Source organism: Perognathus longimembris, chromosome 10, assembly GCF_023159225.1.
Source record: "Perognathus longimembris pacificus isolate PPM17 chromosome 10, ASM2315922v1, whole genome shotgun sequence".
NCBI classification, from domain to species: Eukaryota; Metazoa; Chordata; class Mammalia; order Rodentia; family Heteromyidae; genus Perognathus; species Perognathus longimembris.
In genome coordinates this window covers 23,519,621-23,537,480 of record NC_063170.1, presented here as the reverse complement: position 1 = coordinate 23,537,480, position 17,860 = coordinate 23,519,621, and the positions used below count along the sequence as shown (strand labels likewise).

General features: G+C 35.7%; 1 protein-coding gene across 12 annotated transcripts in view; it reads left to right on the top strand.

Moving 5' to 3' along the window:
• Positions 1 to 17,860, top strand: part of Chd9 (chromodomain helicase DNA binding protein 9) — a 208,453-nt gene that overhangs the window by 112,634 nt on the left and 77,959 nt on the right. For 11 of the 12 annotated variants that reach the window (XM_048355606.1, XM_048355609.1, XM_048355607.1 and 8 more), the window contains 4 exons: positions 12,232 to 12,343; positions 16,324 to 16,470; positions 17,502 to 17,570; positions 17,651 to 17,706. In XM_048355606.1, the coding sequence (XP_048211563.1) occupies positions 12,232 to 12,343; positions 16,324 to 16,470; positions 17,502 to 17,570; positions 17,651 to 17,706 (384 nt within the window). Of the gene's footprint in view, positions 1 to 12,231; positions 12,344 to 13,070; positions 13,093 to 16,323; positions 16,471 to 17,501; positions 17,571 to 17,650; positions 17,707 to 17,860 lie in introns of those variants that run through there. The other variant, XM_048355613.1, reaches the window with a different exon arrangement.

The following is a 17,860-nucleotide window of genomic DNA, read 5'->3' as shown; positions in this document are numbered from 1 at the left end:
TAATTTTGAGATCTCAGCCTTCTGAGTAGCTAGGATTACAGTGCTGGCTTGGAGTGTTAAATTCTAAAATAACTTAGTAAAATTTTATTCCAAAACCTACATTAGAATTTTCCTATGGCTTGCTTTGTTGTCTGATCATGTAATAGTTTGTTGTCTGATCATGTCAAATAGTTTGACAGAAGCATTAAAATTTTTTTTTATAACATTTAAGTTAGGTTTCTGTGTTGTCAGTTAATATTTACTTCTGTTATACATTATATTACTAATATAAGTAGAATGCTTTTGGTGATTGAAGTATGCTCATAGTTATTTGTTTATAATCCTTTGTGATTACATTCTCTTTTGTGTTATTCATAATTGTATTTGTTAGAGGAATAATAGTTACCAACTAATAGAAGTAACTTGTCTTTAGTTATAACAGAAATAAATTTGGAGATAACTTGCCAAATTCATGTAGAAATTAAGTACTAAGTCATAAAAAATTAAATCTCAAAATGATTTTGCTTTTGATTGTTAGGGTTTGTTTTTGTTTTTCTTTTGTTCTTTTTCTCTAGGGGAGTCAAACCCCAGACTTGTGCATGCTTGGAAAGTGGTGTACCATTGAGATATATGGCCTCTCTCTCAATTAAATTCTTTGCAACCTCCAAGACAGAAGGAAAATGACATTTGTTAATATCTACCTCTACCACTTGAGCCATAGCTGTACTTCCAGCTTTTTGGTGACTTATTGGAAATAAGAGTCTGGTATATTTTCTTGTCCAGGCTGGCTTTGGACCATAACCTTCTAATCTCACTCTTCTAAGTACCTAGGATTACAGACAGGCATGAGCTATACATGCCCAAACATGTGTGTTATATGTTCTTTAAACAAAAGTAACATACATGTCTTTAGAGAGACAGTTCTATCTGTAATAAAGTCTAAGGGAAAAATAAGGAATTATCATAAATTATTAGTTTGTGCTTTGTTAATAAGTGGATACATGACCTTGTTTGTAATTTTTCAAAAGGATAGACATTTTGAAATAATGTCTTTCAAAAATTATATACATTATTTCTTGGTATTAAGTAAAACAATTAAAATTTTTGTTTAAATTTATGTATGTGTTCTCTTACTAGTCTTACTTATAAGTTCAATAACTAAAATATTTTAATTTTCTTTAAATAATTGTATGGAGTTTCAATTCAACATGTAATTTATGAGTATAGTGTATGTTGATTACTGTAACCACTTCCATCATTCTTTCCCTTGTCCGTACCAACCCCACCCTCAAGTTGCAGATAAAATGCTTTATTGGTTTTACTGCTTACATCTCAGTTATAAAACTCAGTGAAAATCACAAGTATTTTTTTGTTTTGTTTTGTTTTTGCCAGTCCTGGGCCTTGAACTCAAGGTCTGAGCTAGCACTCTGCCACTTGAGCCACAGCGCCACTTCTGGCTGTTTTCTATATATGTGGTGCTAGGGAATCGAACCCAGGGCTTCAAGTATACAAGGCAAGCTCTCTTGCCACTAGGCCATATTCCCAGCCCCCACAAGTGTTTTTTTGCAGAGAGAGTAGACATACATGTTCCTTAGTAGGAATTTCCATTAAGACTTTTCCATTTTGAAGAATTAGACTAGTAAAGTATATTGTTGCAAAAAGAGATGTAATTCTTTTGAACAGTAACACTTAGAAGATATACTATTTTTTATGTGTCTCTACTAAAAGAAAAAATGTTGCCAGTTAAAACTGTGGCATATTAAAGTCTAGTGTGATGGTGCAAATCACTACCTTCAGGAGGATGAGGCAAGAGCATCATGAGTTCAAGGCTCTCTTGAACTGTGTAGCAAATTTGACAGCCTCGTTTAAACAAAACAAAGTAACAACATACTATTCAATGAATCTTGGTCACAGAAATTTTAATATATGAAAAAGTATTTGTTAAGAATTAAAATTAAGCCGTGATGATAAATATATTGACAGATTAGTACTTAGCTAATGTGGATCTTTACTGATGATTCATATTAAATAGCTCATTGACTTCAATCTTCTGGGAAAAAGTGATATCTGAAATAGGAAATAAGAATCTTAAGTGGTTCCATTTCCTTAGACACAAAGATTAGTATTTTAACTAAAATAAAAAATCCTTTTAAAACTTGTTTGCTTTTCCAAGATGAATTTAAGCTGATAACTTTGGCTTTCCTTTTTTGCCATGCCAGGAATTGAACTCGGGGTTTTAAACCTCAGGGTCCTCTAGCTCTTACTTGGATTTTTCGTTCACAGCTGGCACTCTACCACATGAGCTATGCCGTCAGCTTGGCATTTTACTAGTTAATTTGAGATGAGGTCTCTTGGATTTCTCTACTTGTGCTGGTTTTGAATCTTTATCCTTCAGGTCTCAGCTTCCTGAGCTGTGGGTACCTGGCTTAAATTGGTATAGTGAGTAATTGTACTGAATATGTTTTTTTAATTAATTAATTTTATTGTCAAAGTGATATACAGAGAGATGGGTCACAGTTTCGTATCTAAGGCAGAGTACCTTTCTTAAACTTGTTACCTCCTCCCTCATTTTCTCCCACCTCCCTTCCCCAATAACTCTCCCATCCCCCCGAGTTGTACAGTTGGTTTACAGTATATTGTCTTCTAAGTATTGCTGTTGCATTAATTCGCCTTTTACCCTTTGTCTTTCCATTTTGATGTTCCCCTTAAAGAAAAGGTTGCATGGCCTGGTGATGTGATACATACCTGTAATCAATCCCAGCACTGCAAAGGTAGATGTAGGAGGATCCTAAATTTAAGTCTAGTTGGGGCTGCTTAGGGAGACTTGGATTTAAAAACCAAAACCAAAAAAATCATTTAAAAACTCCAGTATATTTTTCCTGATTTATCTTTCTTTAAAAGAATTTTTAAAATTGTTATTATAAAGGTGATGTACAGAGTGGTTACGGTTACATAAGTCAGTAAAGAGTACATTTCTTTTTGGACAGTGTCATTCTTTGCTTTGCTTTTCCTCCATTTCTCCCTCCCATCCCTGCCTACAAGTTGCATAGTTCATTTTCCACATAGTGTCTACTGAGTACAACTGCATTTGTATTTTTGATAATTCTTAATCTCCCCCTCTCCCCCCCCCCCCCACTTTTTGTGTGTTTTCTCACCCAGGCTGTTTTTTTGTTTGTTTGTTTTTTGCCAGTCCTAGGGTTTGGACTCAGGGCCTGAGCACTGTCCCTGGCTTCTTTTTGCTCAAGGCTAGCACTCCGCCACTTGAGCCACAGTGCCACTTCTGGCCTTTTCTATATATGTGGTGCTGAGGAATCAAACTCAAGGCTTCATGTATACGAGGCAAGCACTCTTGCCACTAGGCCATATTCCCAGCCCCCGGGCTGTTCTTAAACTTGAAATTCTCCTGCCTCAGCCTCTCAAGTACTGTGATTGCAGGGTTGCACTTCCAGGCCCAGTGCAAATTGCTTGTATTAATTACAATAAATGGACTAATTGAGTAAGATTCATTGTCCAATTATTGCAGTCAGAAAATCAACAGGGGGTAATTACTGATTGACACAGTGTTGTATGCAGCTTGTTACACAGAATCTACTAATAAAGAGAGGGCAGGTTTTAGATGAGTGCATAAATTACATGTACAAATCAAATATAGATATGTCAAGTATAAACACTGGGCCTTTCTAGTGCCTATACTTAATGAATTAACACTTCAAATTCATACCTTAGTTTCAAATTCCTCTTTTCTGTCAGAAACAGTTTGTTTGTTTTTTCTTGCCTTAAAAATGTTGCTGTAGTTGGCTAACATTGATAACAGATGATTTTAGTGTTTTTCTAAAACAAAGCATTCTGTATATATTCTGTATATATTTCATATTGCTTTATTTCTTTGTATATATTTCTCCATAGGAGTTACAAACTCTTTTGAAAAGCACAGTGAAATTTTATTGTCACATCCAGATCTACGTATAGTCAGTACAGTAAATTTTTGTTTATGATAGAAGAATGAGATGTTCTTTGACAAATGGATGTTTTGCTAATTAATTAAATTTTACTACTTTTGCTTTCCTTCAGATACCATTTAGGACCATCTTTTATTGTACAAGTAGTAAAGACTTCGTTGCTAAAGATATGCTTTACTATTAATAATTTCCTCAAAGATAATGCTATTTCATATTTTTCTGTTCACTAAACTGCTTTCATATTAAGTATTTGGCTACAGCATAGTAGTTATCTTAAAATCATGTAATTTTTATAAAGAAACTACAGTGCGGGCTGGGGATATGGCCTAGTGGCAAGAGTGCTTGCCTCGTACACATGAGGCCCTGGGTTCAATTCCCCAGCACCACATGTACAGAAAATGGCCAGAACTGGCACTGTGGCTCAAGTGGCAGAGTGCTAGCCTTGAACAAAAAGAAGCCAGGGACAGTGCTCAGGCCCTGAGTCCAAGCCCCAGGACTGGCCAAAAAAAAAAAAAAAAAAGAAAGAAAGAAACTACAGTGCTAGGCATGTGGCTTAGCGGTAGAGTGCTTTCCTAGCATGCACACCTTTCCTCAGTGCCACATAAAAAGAAAAAGCCAAAAGTGGTGCTTTGGATCAAGTGGCAGTTAGTCTTGAGCAAAAAGAAGCCAGGGACAGTGCTCAGGACCTGAGTCCAAGCCCCAGGACTAGCAAAAAAAAAAAGAAAAAAGAAAGTACAATGTAGGAATAAAAGTACATTTATTGTTTTTTAGTGGGATCAACTGAGATAATTTAATATAGGCAGAATAGTTTTACATTATCCTGAATATTTATTCCTAGAATTTTCTTCAGAATTTAATCATTTTTTGATCCAGTAACTTCCAAACCTGTTCAAGCACCAAAAAAGCTTTGAAAAACCTTAGCTACTCTGCAGCTGAGGTAGGAAGATCAAAAGTTCAAGGCTACCCTGGGCCATACGAGAAGGCAATTTTTCAAAATAAAATCCTTTTAAGAGGGCTGAGAATATATGTCTTTGGTATAGAGCACTTACCTAGCATGTGTGCAGACCTGTGTTCAATCCCCAGTATGTTAGGATCCCACTTACTATATTATCCTAGGATTGGGACTTACAAATCTGGTAGGTTTGTTTTTGTTTTGCTTTGTTTCTTTTTCTTTCTTTTTCTTTCTATGTTTGGGTTTTGCTCTTACTTTGAAATAACTTCTGACTTACAGAGATAGATCGGAGTTTTTTTAGGCTTTCCTCTCCGTTTCCTCAAATGTTAACATTTTATGTAACCATAGCATCATTATCAAAACCAGGAAATAAATATTTATACAGTCCTATTAACTAATCCATAGGATTCATGCACATTGTCAGACTCTCCCTTACCTCTTTTTTAAACAGAAGGTTTCACTGTGTAGCCCACACTTGCCTTTAAGATCCTCCTTTCTCAGCCTTTGAAGTACTGGGATTACAAGTATGTGCCCCCCCACACTGGCTCTTCTTTTTCTAGTCAGAGTCAAATACAGTAATTCACACTTCATTTTGTTGCATCTCTCCCCTTCAGTTTTACTTTTGGAATAATTTGTTGCCTTTGTCTTATAATATGTGTATTTAATTGAGACAGTATTTTGTAATATAGCCCAGGGTGGCTACTTGTTATATGGCCCAAGCCATTGTCAAACTCAGGATTATAACTAATCTTCACTTCCGTAGAAGTATGCCAATTTCTTTGTTTCTCATTTTGACTTTATGAGATGTTTATGCATGAAGATTTATTTATTTATTTTTATTTAGTGTTGGTCCTGGGGCTTATACTCAAGGCCCAGGCTTTGTTCCTGAGGTGTTCTGCTCAAGGCAAGTGCTGCTACCACTTGAGCCACAGTTCCACCTACGGCTTTTTGCTTGCTAATTGGTGTTAAGTGTCTCAAGGTATTTCCTTCCTGGACTGGCTTTGAACTTTGATCCTCAATTCTCAGCCTCCTGAGAAGCTAAGTTTATAGGCATGGGCCACTGCCAAAGTGCCAGGAATCTGTATTGTTAAACTGGAAGATTTGGGGCTGGTGATATGTGGTGCAGTGTTAGAGTGCTTGCCTGGCATGCTTAAGGAACTGGGTTAATTCCCCAATATCAACAGAAATGTCTATTAAACAGGCAACTTTTTAATAAAGCCTGCCCCATAGTGACCTGATACCAACATAATTGTTCCCCTAAAGATACTAGTTTAGAACATAAAGTCATTTGATATACTTCAACAGTTTCCAATGATGTTCATATAAGCAATGTACCCTGCCCCATTAGATAAGTTGGAATGACTTCAAAATATTTGCCTGGCAATTGTGAGGTCCTGAATTCAATCCTCAGTACTGGGGGGGAGGGGACGGGAGAAGGGGCATGGGGCATGGTGTCCCCAAAGTTGGGACGGAAGGGGGAAAATAAGAAGGGAGGGAAGAATGAAACAAAAGGAACAAATTATATCAGGGTCAGAAATCCAACTTTTTAATGGAATATACCTCTTGGACTTATACAAATCCCTCAAATACTTTGTATAGGGGAAGTATTGATCAGTGGTAGTTTACACAAGCTCGTGTATGAAGTATCTCCAGCAATTAAAAAAATTATATATAGCTGCATAACATTTTACATTTTTTGTGGATTGGTAAAATATTGTTAGTTTATGAAATAAGATGTCAGTCTAGGCCTATAGAGCAATACTGGAAGAAAAATGATGTATATAGAAAATAAAATAAAAATTACTTTTTTCTTTTTAAGTGAAATTTTCAAATAATAAAATTTTTTGAGGGGTACAATTTATACTCTGAGCTTCGTTCTTGTTAGGCTGCCAGTTTACTACTTGAGCCATCACCCAGTCTGTGTTTGTGGTGATTCTTTTGGAGATGCAGTCTAGTGAACTTTTCTGCCTTGCCTGTTTTGAACCTCCTGGGTATCTAGGATTATAGACATGAGCCACCAGCATCCAGGTCTGGATTTTTGTGTGTGTGTGTGCTAGTCTTAAGGCTTGAATTTAGGGCCTGGGTACTCTAACACGAGCTATATTTCCTTTTGTGGCTTTTTAGTGGTTAGTTGCAGATAAGAGTCTCAGAGACACTCCTCCCCAGGCTGCTGGCTTTGAACTGCCATCTGCAGGTCTTATCCTCCTGAGTAGCTAGGATTACAGACATCAGACATCAGTGCCTGGCCTCTAGGCAACATTTTTGTTGTAAGTTGTTATTATTAAGGAGTTGTACAATTTGATCAGTGAGGTTGTGAGTACAATATTTCTTGGCAAGTGTCCAGAAAATGTTCTCTCTTTTCTTTCCTTCATTTTCTTTCTCCCTTCTTCTCTACCCACAAGTTACATCATCCATGTTTTTACATAGTATATATTGGATATAATAACTCCATTTGCTCACCTTTATTCCCTTCATTCCTGTGAGCCCTTCCACTCCACCACACACCCTTCAAAAAAGGAAACAAAGTAGGTTTCCATTTCTTAGAGTTTAAAAAAAATAGTATTTAGATAGAGAAGTTAGGTCTTTGAATTTCTCCACTAAGCATACCCTCATTTAGAAGGTAAATGTTTGTGTGTAATGTGTAAGACCCTGTGTAAGTTATTATGTCTAGTTGTATGTTCAGTCTAGCTGGGAAACATCCACCCTATTTCTACTACCAAATAGATTTTTATTTAGTAGTATTTGAGTCTTTATGCTGTCATACATACATACATGCATACTCTTTGAGAACATACATTTCACGTAATTCATTTATCTTACTAGGATAGGGGGGAGGGTTGTAGGGCTTGAACTCAGGGCCTGGGTGCTGCTTTGAGGTTTTTTGTGCAAGGCTTGTGCTCTACCACTTTGAGTCACAGTGCCACTTCCAGTTTTCTGGGTGTTAATAGGATTTAAGAGTCTCGTGGACTTTCCTGCCTAAGCTGGCTTTAAACCATGATCCTCTGGCCTCAGCCTCTTGAATAGCAAGGATTACAGGCGTGAGCAATTGGCACCTAGTGAAAATACTTTTTGAAGCAATATGTTTGAGAATATTCATAGTTTGATTCACATTTCATAGGGAAGTCTTACTTAACCATTAAAACTCTCCTTTTACCAGTGTCGTTTTCATCTACAAGCTAGTTTACAATACTTATTGAGATTGGTAGTGGATAGCATGGGAAAGAGTATAAAATAAACTTACCAATAACATTGCCATTGAAAATCTCCTGCACTGATGCCTTAGATTGGATCTAATAATCAAGATGATAAGGGGTATCCTTAGGAAAAGGTGACTGATGGTAGGTTTTTAAAGTAGGTACCCCATAAAGGAGAACACCATGCGGTATTCAGGCAGGAGAGAAAAATTTATTACCAAACTGCTGGCCAGTGGCCAAGGTGATGCGTGGCTGGAGAGAAGGGGTGACCCCCATTCTATCTTGCCTTATCTAGGGCAGGGGTGTGTGGCTAGGTGGACTTGGATGTGACCTCAGGGAAGGGGGAGGTAACTGCCTCCAGGTATGCCAGTTACCCAGGTAACTGGGTGGAGACTTAACTAGGTGGGGGACATCTGTTCCATATGTACTTCTCTGAATTTATTAGCAGATTGTTGCCTTCTTGGATTTATAGAAAATGAGGGATTAAGATTTGTAGGCATTTTAATATTGTATTACCAGTAAGAGATACAAGCCGTTATGTCTAATAGACAGTTGCTTATAAACATCTAAAAATTCATTAGCTGGATGCTGGTGGCTTATACCTATAATCCTAGCTACTTAGAAGGTTGAAATCTGAGGATTTAAGTTCAAAGGCATTCTGAATAGAAAAATCAGAGTGACTCCAGTTGGCTAGCAAAAAAGATGGATTGGAGATATGGCTCAAGTGGTAGGGTGGTAGCCATGAATAGAAGAAGGCAAGCAAGGGGCTGGGAATGTGGCCTAGAGGCAAGAGTGCTTGCCTCCTATACAAGAAGCCCTAGGTTCAATTCCCCAGCACCACATATACAGAAAACAGCCAGAAGTGACCCTGTGGCTCAAGTAACAGAGTGCTAGCCTTGAGGAAAAAAAAAAAAAAAGAAGGCAAGCAAAAGGAAAAGGCCCTGCACACACACACACCACTTTCTCTCTCTCTCTCTCTCTCCCCCCCCCCCATTCCACCATATAGCTTGTATTTTTTCTTTTGCCAGTCCTGGGCTTGGACTCAGGGCCTGAGCACTGTCCCTGGCTTCTTTTTCAAGGCTAGCACTCTGCCACTTGAGCCACAGTGCCATTTCTGGCCATTTTCTATAAATGTGCTGGGGAATCGAACCCAGGGCTTCATGTATACAAGGCAAGCACTCTTGCCACTAGGCCATATTCCCAGCCCTCCACTATATATCTTGTAACGATGGGATATATTGTACTGGGGACTAAACATCCAGTCTGGAGTATACCAAGTTTGTGTGCTACAACGAAGTTAGTTACCCCTCCAGTTCTGTTAGATGATTTTGACTTTGTGCTAATGTTTTAGTGTAAAGCTAAAGGAGTATAGGTCAGTCATTGATCATGGCCTATTGACATTGTAATCAAGAAACTCAGTAACTGTGAGATGCATGACAATGATGCTAGGACTTTTTTTTTTAATCTTTTGATTTTAAAAATAAGTGCATTTAATGCTTACATGTAAGTGCTAGTCTAGGGGGTGTTCAAAATAAAATGATAAAAATATTGGTGGCATAAGTATACAAATCAGTAACATAACTGTTATCAGCATCAAATACCTTTTTCTATATAAAGCCATGTCTTTATACCATCACTAAAAGACATTTAACAGTATATGACTCTAAGACAGTCTAAGATATCCACTAGGCAATAGGGTTATTTCAAGTCCTCTGTAATCTTAAAACACTGTCATTGATTGAAAAAAAAATTGTTATATTGGGCAAGACTGGAATAAATCTTTGCAATTACTGCATAAAGGAAAGGGAAGAGGTATGAAGATAGAACTGAGAAATATTGAAACAAGGGATTTGCAAAGAAGAATTTTCAGCAATTAATTTTACCCAAAATCTAGTCATGTTTGCAAATAAGAGTTTAAAGTTTTCCATTGGATTTGACATTTTACAGGGCATTTGTGGCCCTAATCTTATGATGTGTGCAGACTTTAAAGTGAGGCATATTAGATATCTGGCATTTAATATTATATTTAATGACATTTATTATTTGTCATATTAAATATCCTTCTGTTCGCTTTTGGACAAGTTATTTAACTTCTCAAAGTTTAGTTTGCTATCCTTATAAAATAATAGCATTTGTCTCTCAAAGTTGTCTAAACATGCTGTACACTGCTGGCTCATGCCTGTAATCCTTGGTACTCAGGAGGCTGAGATCTGAGAATCGCAGATCAAAGCCAACCGGGGCAGGAAAGTCTGTGAGACTATTTATCTCCAATTTAACTACCAGAAAACTGGAAGTGGTGCTGTGGCTCAAGTGGTAGCACCAGCCTTGAGCTGAAAAATTCAGAGACAGCACCCAGGTCCAGAGTTCAAGCCCCATGACTAACCAAAAAAAAAAAAAAAAAAAAAAAAGTAGTCTGAACATAAAGTGGAAGACAGGATTTCAAGTCAGCACAAAAACTTAACTCAGAGCCAACACCAGGCAGTTGGAAGATAGGAATTTGGAATGTACTTATAGTGCATTGACTTTGGAGAGATATAGCTAAGAGGAACAATGACATCACATTGTATCTACAGTAGATACCACGTGCCCTCAAGGGAGACTTTTATTTTAGAGGAAAACTAGAGTGAGGAAAATGAATGTACAAGGAAGAAAATAAGCAACTAAATGGTGAAAAGAGTATAATGTGATGGTTCCTTCATTTTGTTTCATTAGAATCTTTTTAAGGTTTTCTCTGATTTCCTGCTTCTAGCATAGGCTATGTACTTCTATTTATTCTTTTTTCACATATTCAGAACCATGCAGATGTGATACCAACTAAGAATTAAGATATTTTGTTGATCCTGGCCAATAAAAGGATAACTTAGGAGAACATTTTTCAGCAACTTCCCTCCCCCTTTGAAATCTAGTCATCTAGTAATTAGCAAAATCTTATCAGTTTCACTTCTACAATAAAATACCCCTCTTCACTCTTCATTCACAATACCATAGCCTTAGATCATATTCTTCATCCCTCATCTGAATTGTCAATTGCTTTCTCACAAGAAGACAAGATTTTAAGTAATTAAGAAGTAGAAGGAGGGGCTGGGGATATAGCCTAGTGGCAAGAGTGCCTGCCTCGGATACACGAGGCCCTAGGTTCGATTCCCCAGCACCACATATACAGAAAACGGCCAGAAGCGGTGCTGTGGCTCAAGTGGCAGAGTGCTAGCCTTGAGCGGGAAGAAGCCAGGGACAGTGCTCAGGCCCTGAGTCCAAGGCCCAGGACTGGCCAAAAAAAAAAAAAAAAAAAAAGAAGTAGAAGGAGCCAGGTGCAGCTGGCTCTCACCTATGATCCTAGTTACCCAGGTTTCTGAGATCAAAGGATTGGTGTTGGAAGCCAGGTGGAGTAGGAAAGTCTGTGAAGCAATAAACTACAAAAACAAAACAAAAAGAAAAAAAAACCTGAAGGGAATTGTAGCTCAGAGTGGTAGAGTGTTAGCCTTGAGCAAAGAAGCTCAGAGAGGGCACCTTGGTCCTGATTTCAAGGCTCAGTATCGCCCCCTCTCCCCCCCCCCCAAAAAAAAAGCAGAAGAAAAAACAGTCCCTAAATTTAAAAATCTGAGTTTTTTTTAAATTAATAGTATGTCAGTTGAAACTTTTTCTTTAAAAAAGTACATTTGACCTTAATATAATAGGACTGGACTCCTTCCTGTGCTTAGACATATAGTACCTGTGTATTGGTTTTATGTTCAATTCATTAGATTATAGTTCATGAGATGGATGTAGGTTGCTCATGCTTAATAATCTTAGCTACTTAGGAGCTGAGATCTCAGCATCAGTGTTTGACGTTAATCAAGGCAGACATCCACATCCAAGAGCCAGTTAACCAGTAAAAAACTGGAACTGGAGTCATTACTTGTGGATCAAGTGTACAGTGCCAGCCATGAGAGAAAAATTTGATTAAGAGCATGAGGCCAATACAACCCAGTACTGGCACACAGGCAAAAATATTAGAGCTTTTTTTTTTTAATGTCAATAAATTTCAGGGCAGTTACATCTTCGTTTAGTAATGGAAGTAATACAAAATAAAAGCGAATTTATGTCAGTCTTAATTTGTCCAAATGAAAATAAAAATTATTTAATGATTATTCTTTTCCATTTGAAATAGCAAACTCATTATTTCATTGGGTAAGAAACAAAAAAGAAAGACTGAGTCTTCAGATGAAATATCTGATGCAGAGCAGATGCCACAGCACACATTGAAAGATCAAGACTCTCAAGTAAGTATTACATTTTTTTCCTGTGAACCAAAACAAAATTACTTAGGTAGCCATAATGTTTTCTTGTGGATGTTTACACTATAGTTTAGTATTAAGCATAAATTTTATTGTATGGTAGAATTTACAGGACAGCATTAATTTGATATGTTCCTTAGTAGTCTTACCATAGAATATTAGATGTGGGAGGAAATGTGTATGCTCTGTTTGCCCCTTACTTTTCAGGTAATAAAAATTGTAATATTGGGAGGTTAAAGTAACAATACAAAGTCCTTGATGATGTGTTTTAACATGGAGAAGTATCTAATGATGTTACCCTACACTTGTCGAGTGCTTTTAAATAAACTTATAATAAAGATGTTAATTTTAAAAAATCATAGAAATGACAAAACAAATGGATTGAATCTTCCCTAGAGACAATTCTTTTGGTCCGCTTCTGTTGAAGTAGGAGACTGCTGATATTAAAAATCCCCTAACATAGACATAAATATTATGCATTTTGCCTTTTAAAATAGTTGGATATTAAAAATAACCTGTGAAGTTAAAATTTTTTACTTAGTGAAGGTCATAATAATTCAGGCCACCCTCTGCTTTCTAATATTTTAAAATACTACTGTAGGCCATAGGGGTGGTGGCAGTTGTTGAAATATGGGGCCAGGAAGCCCCTGAATAGCCTTTCTTCTTCCTTATGCAGCTTCTTATCCAATTGGAGAGTAGTGGCTCAAGGCTCCTGGGCTGCTGCAAGAGTTGAGGTAAGGGCAGTGACTGAAGCTCCTAATATTATATGGCCTGGCTTTTTTGTCATATGTTGTCCTTGACTTAGGCAAACTTATATTTAACAGTTTGAGAAATTTTAGTTTAATTTTTGCTAGAATAATACAGGCCATTTTTACATTATGCAATTACTGGACAATGAAATGGTAGTATAGGCCAACAATTTGTACATTTCTTCATTATTTTCAGTATGATATTGGGTTGCTTTGACACACCTATTCCTTTAATAAAACAGGGCTGTATTTTCTAATAATTACAAATCTATATAAATGTAACTGTGTCATCATAAAAAATGGTAAAGATCCTTGTAGCTTTCTGAAACTACAATGCACTTAAACTCTTGTAAAAAAGCAAGCTTTAGAATAAGGGGCAAATTAGAATTTTGAATATGGTATTTGTTCTTTGACTTTAATAGTTTTTGAGTAATTAGATTTTATTTGGAGACAAGTTTTTTAAAGGCCTCTGACAGTATAATAAAGTTATTATAGGGAACAATATCACAGCAAAGTCATTTAAAAGCATAATTCTTCCTTATACAAAGCGCTGTTAGCTAATCTTTTGAGGCTTTTCAGACATAAGCGAAAACTTAGAAATAAAATGTGAGCATCTACTTGTCACTATTTTTATTCTTTTGGCTTGCCTTGGGCTTGAATTGAGGGCCTGGGCACTGTCTGTGAGCCTCGTTGTGTTACAAGCCTAGTGCTCTATGACTTGAGCCACAGCGCCACTTCCAGCTTTTTCTGAATAGTTTATTGAAGGCAAGAGTCTCACAGACATTCTTGCCTGGGCTGGCTTCAAACTGCAATCCTCAGACCTCAGCCACGATTACAGGTGTGAGCCACTAGCTCCAGTGTTACTATTTTTAAATTGTATTTTCTAAAACATTAGGGAGAAAAAAAGCCAGAATAGAAGGTTATTAGTCAAGTAGGAGGATAAGATTTTATATGTTTATATTTTTATTTTGTGATGGGGCTTGAATTCAGTGCTCTTAGGTTTTTGTTTTTGTTTTTTTGCACAAGACTGGCATTCTACCTCTTTAACCACAACTCTACCTTTTTTTTTTTTTTTTTTTTTTTTGCTGATTAATTGGAGGCAAGAGTCTGATGGTCTTTTCTGCCTAGGCTAGCTTAGAAATTTAATCCTCAGATTTTAGCTTCTTGAGCAGCTCAGGTTACAGATGTGAGCTATCAGTGCCCACCTCATATTTCATACTTTTAAACTAGTGGAGATGTTGTTAGAAATATTTTGTGAGAATGATACTTACTTGGCTTTGCCTACTGTGTTACTATATATTCAAGTGGAATATAATTAAAAACTAAAGTCTTTTAACTTGTGGACTTTTAAATTAATCAGTTAGGCTGATTAATTTTATAAGATATAAAAATGCCCTTTATAAGATAAAGAAGCAGTTTATAGTAAGTGGCCATTGTTCTATCTTGTAAAGTGTTATCTGAATATGCACTTTCATGAGTCTTAAGGATTTTTAACACAATTTATTAAAGACTACCTGAGTTAAATCAAAGTACTAACAGGTACCTAAGTGATCACACAAAAAAACTAAAATACAGCTTTATGCACATAATGAAATCTTCTAAAACTGGGGTGAATTATTCTCAAACTCTCTAGTTAGAAAGTATGCATAATGAGACATTGATAATACTTAATGCTGTTATAATGACAAATGCCACAGTTTATTATTAAACTATGTTTGAACTTCTATAGCATCTCTATAATAGAGATTTAAACATTATTTTAGCCTGGAACCATTGGATTCCCTTACCATAAATACCCAAATGTATTCTTTAAAAGAGCATACTGGAAAATTTAGTTCCTTATAATTTATTCCTCCGTGGTAGAATACTTTGTATGCCAATATCCTACCATACTATCTTTGACCCACAATTCCACCACTCCATTTGCCCCTTCCCCTTCCTCCCACACACACTAAAAGTAAAACTAAACAGTAAACAACCTAAGAGGCAAATGTTTGCCATATTTGGCAGACCATATGTTGCCTTTCTTTCTCTTAGCATTACAATTTTTTTTTTGTGGTTGTTTTTTGCCACTCAGGGTCTGGGCACTGTCCCTGAGCATTTTTTCTCAAACCTAGCATTCTACCACTTGAGTCACAGAGCTACTTCTGGCTTTTTCTGTTTATGTGGCACTGAGGAATTGAACCCAGGGCCTTATGCATGCTAGGCAAGCACCTTACCACTAAGCCACATTCCCAACCCTAGTATTGCCCTTGTCATAAGTGCAGACAAAACCATGTTACAAAGGCTACTACTGACACCTTACTAGATACAAATAACAATTTTCTCTCATACCACAGACAGAGCCAATTTTAGTATGGCTGTGGAAGTAATGAAAGACTCCACAGAGAAAACATGTCAGAAACCAAAAGGGAAAACATGCTGGTAATGGGTGTATCATGGGATTTATTCAATATATGGACAAAAATGGAATAGAAAGGGAAGAAGACATGGACTTACAAAATATTCAGCAATAAAGTAGTAGACTAAGATATTTTACCCCATGGAATTTTATAAAAATACTAAAAAAAAGAAATTATATAAACCTGTGTTTTGGGTTTTGTAAGCCACCCAGAGCTTTTTATCTTTTGTAAGAGTATCAAAAAATATGTAACTTTCTTTTTAAAAATTCTTGAAATACAATAGTTTCAAAATAAATACTAGATATTTAGGGAGGTAGGTAAAGCCATATATGTTACAACATATGATCATTTTTATTAAAGTAATAATGTTTTATTAAAGTAATATTTTCTTATATTTTAGAAAGCTCATAAAATTAGTGACAATTGAAGAAAATTAGTCTCTTAAACTTAGTTATGTGGTATTTTTAATAATTTTTAAAAAAAACTTTTATTCTACTTTAAACATACTTTCGCATTTTACTCATGTTGCTAAATGGTTTTTTTGAAAAAAAATCAGTAGATCATTTATTCTTAAGTTTCTAAGGGAAAATAACATTGATATTTAAAATATTTTGTATTTGTAATTACAGGAAAAACCTTAGGAAATAAACCTGTGGCCATAGGCAAATCACGATTTTCTTTAATTAAAAAGAAAACCAACCATAGATTAATGTCAAATTTTGAAAATGTATTGACCATCAACTTTAGGAATAATCTTGGGTTATGAAGATTTTAAAATGAATTACATAAATCTGATCCTTGTGGTTTATTACAGAAAAGAAGATCTAATCGGCAAATTAAAAGAAAAAAGTATGCAGAAGACGCAGAAGGAAAACAATCTGAAGAAGAAGTTAAAGGAGCTATGAAAATGAAAAAGAATTCAGCTCCTTTACCTGGTGAACAGCCTTTACAATTATTTGTGGTAAGACACATCCAGGATTACAGTTATAATACACTTCAGCCAACGTGAATTCTGAAATATAGTAGGAAAACCTTACCTTTACTGTTTTTCTTGATTTTGTCATCCAGTTTTTCATCATTTTTTTCAAACTCCTAAAAATATATTTCTGAAACTCTTCCAAACTGTCCATCCATTGCACTATATTTTAAAATTATAAATCTAATCATACTATTATTCTAACTGCAAAGCTCTCCTGAATCTCAAATATTAATACATTTGTGTGTCTGTCTGTCTGTCTGTCTGTCCGTCCATCTGTCTCCGTCTTGTGGCTTGAACCTGGCTTGGGCACTGTCACTGAGCTTTTTTCTCAAGACCAGCACTGTTAAGTACCACTTCAACCACAGGTCTTTGGAGATAAGAATCTCACAGACTTTTTCCTTCCTGGGCTGTCTTTGAACTGGGATCCTAAAATCTAAGCCTTTTGAGTAGCTAGTATCATAAGTGTGGGCCACTAGCACCCAGCTATTAATGCAATTTTTAAGCAAGTATGTATGGAAAAACCCTATGTCTAAATCTCTGAGTCCCATAACCTGCTATTTCTCTGAACGTATTCAGTCTTCTGCCTCATTAAAATAGTTGCCTGTGTGCCATTGTTTTGATATATGCCTTTGAAAATGGATTTGTCTATAATTCTTTTTGCTTTTCCTTTCTACATTTTGAGCCAAGCGTTCATTACCTGCGTGACTTGGAAGTACTTATTCTGTCTATGCTTGAGTTTCTAGTTTGTTTGTACAGTAGTGATAATAGTGGAGGTATTAATGGAAATGGTAATAGATTGAATTAGGTAATGTAGTGCTTATAGTAATATCTAGTACATTAAAAGACAATGTGTTAAGAATGATGATGATGGTAAAAAGAATGACACATTTTTTTCCATTTTTAAATATTTCTAATTTAATTTTATTAAATTTAATGTATTCCTAATCATACAGCATAGAAACTAAAAGATATTTCAGAATGTGTTCCATCATACATTTTTCTCCCTTTTCTAGGAGAATCCAAGTGAAGAAGATGCTGCAATTGTAGATAAAATACTATCTTCTAGAATTGTAAAAAAGGAAGTAAGTAATGGTACATTATACTTTATACTTTTTTTTTCTGTGTCCTGTTTGAGATATAATTACTAATTTTATGTTTATAGATATCACCTGGAGTAACGATTGACACAGAAGAATATTTTGTGAAATACAAAAATTAGTAAGTAATTGAGTTAAAAAATAATAGGATGATGTTCAATTAAAAATTAATATATTCAATATATAAACATGTAAATTAAAATTAATTAATTTTCATCTTATCAGTTTAATCCTAATTTTATTTATAATTGCATGAACATAAAATTGTTAATAAA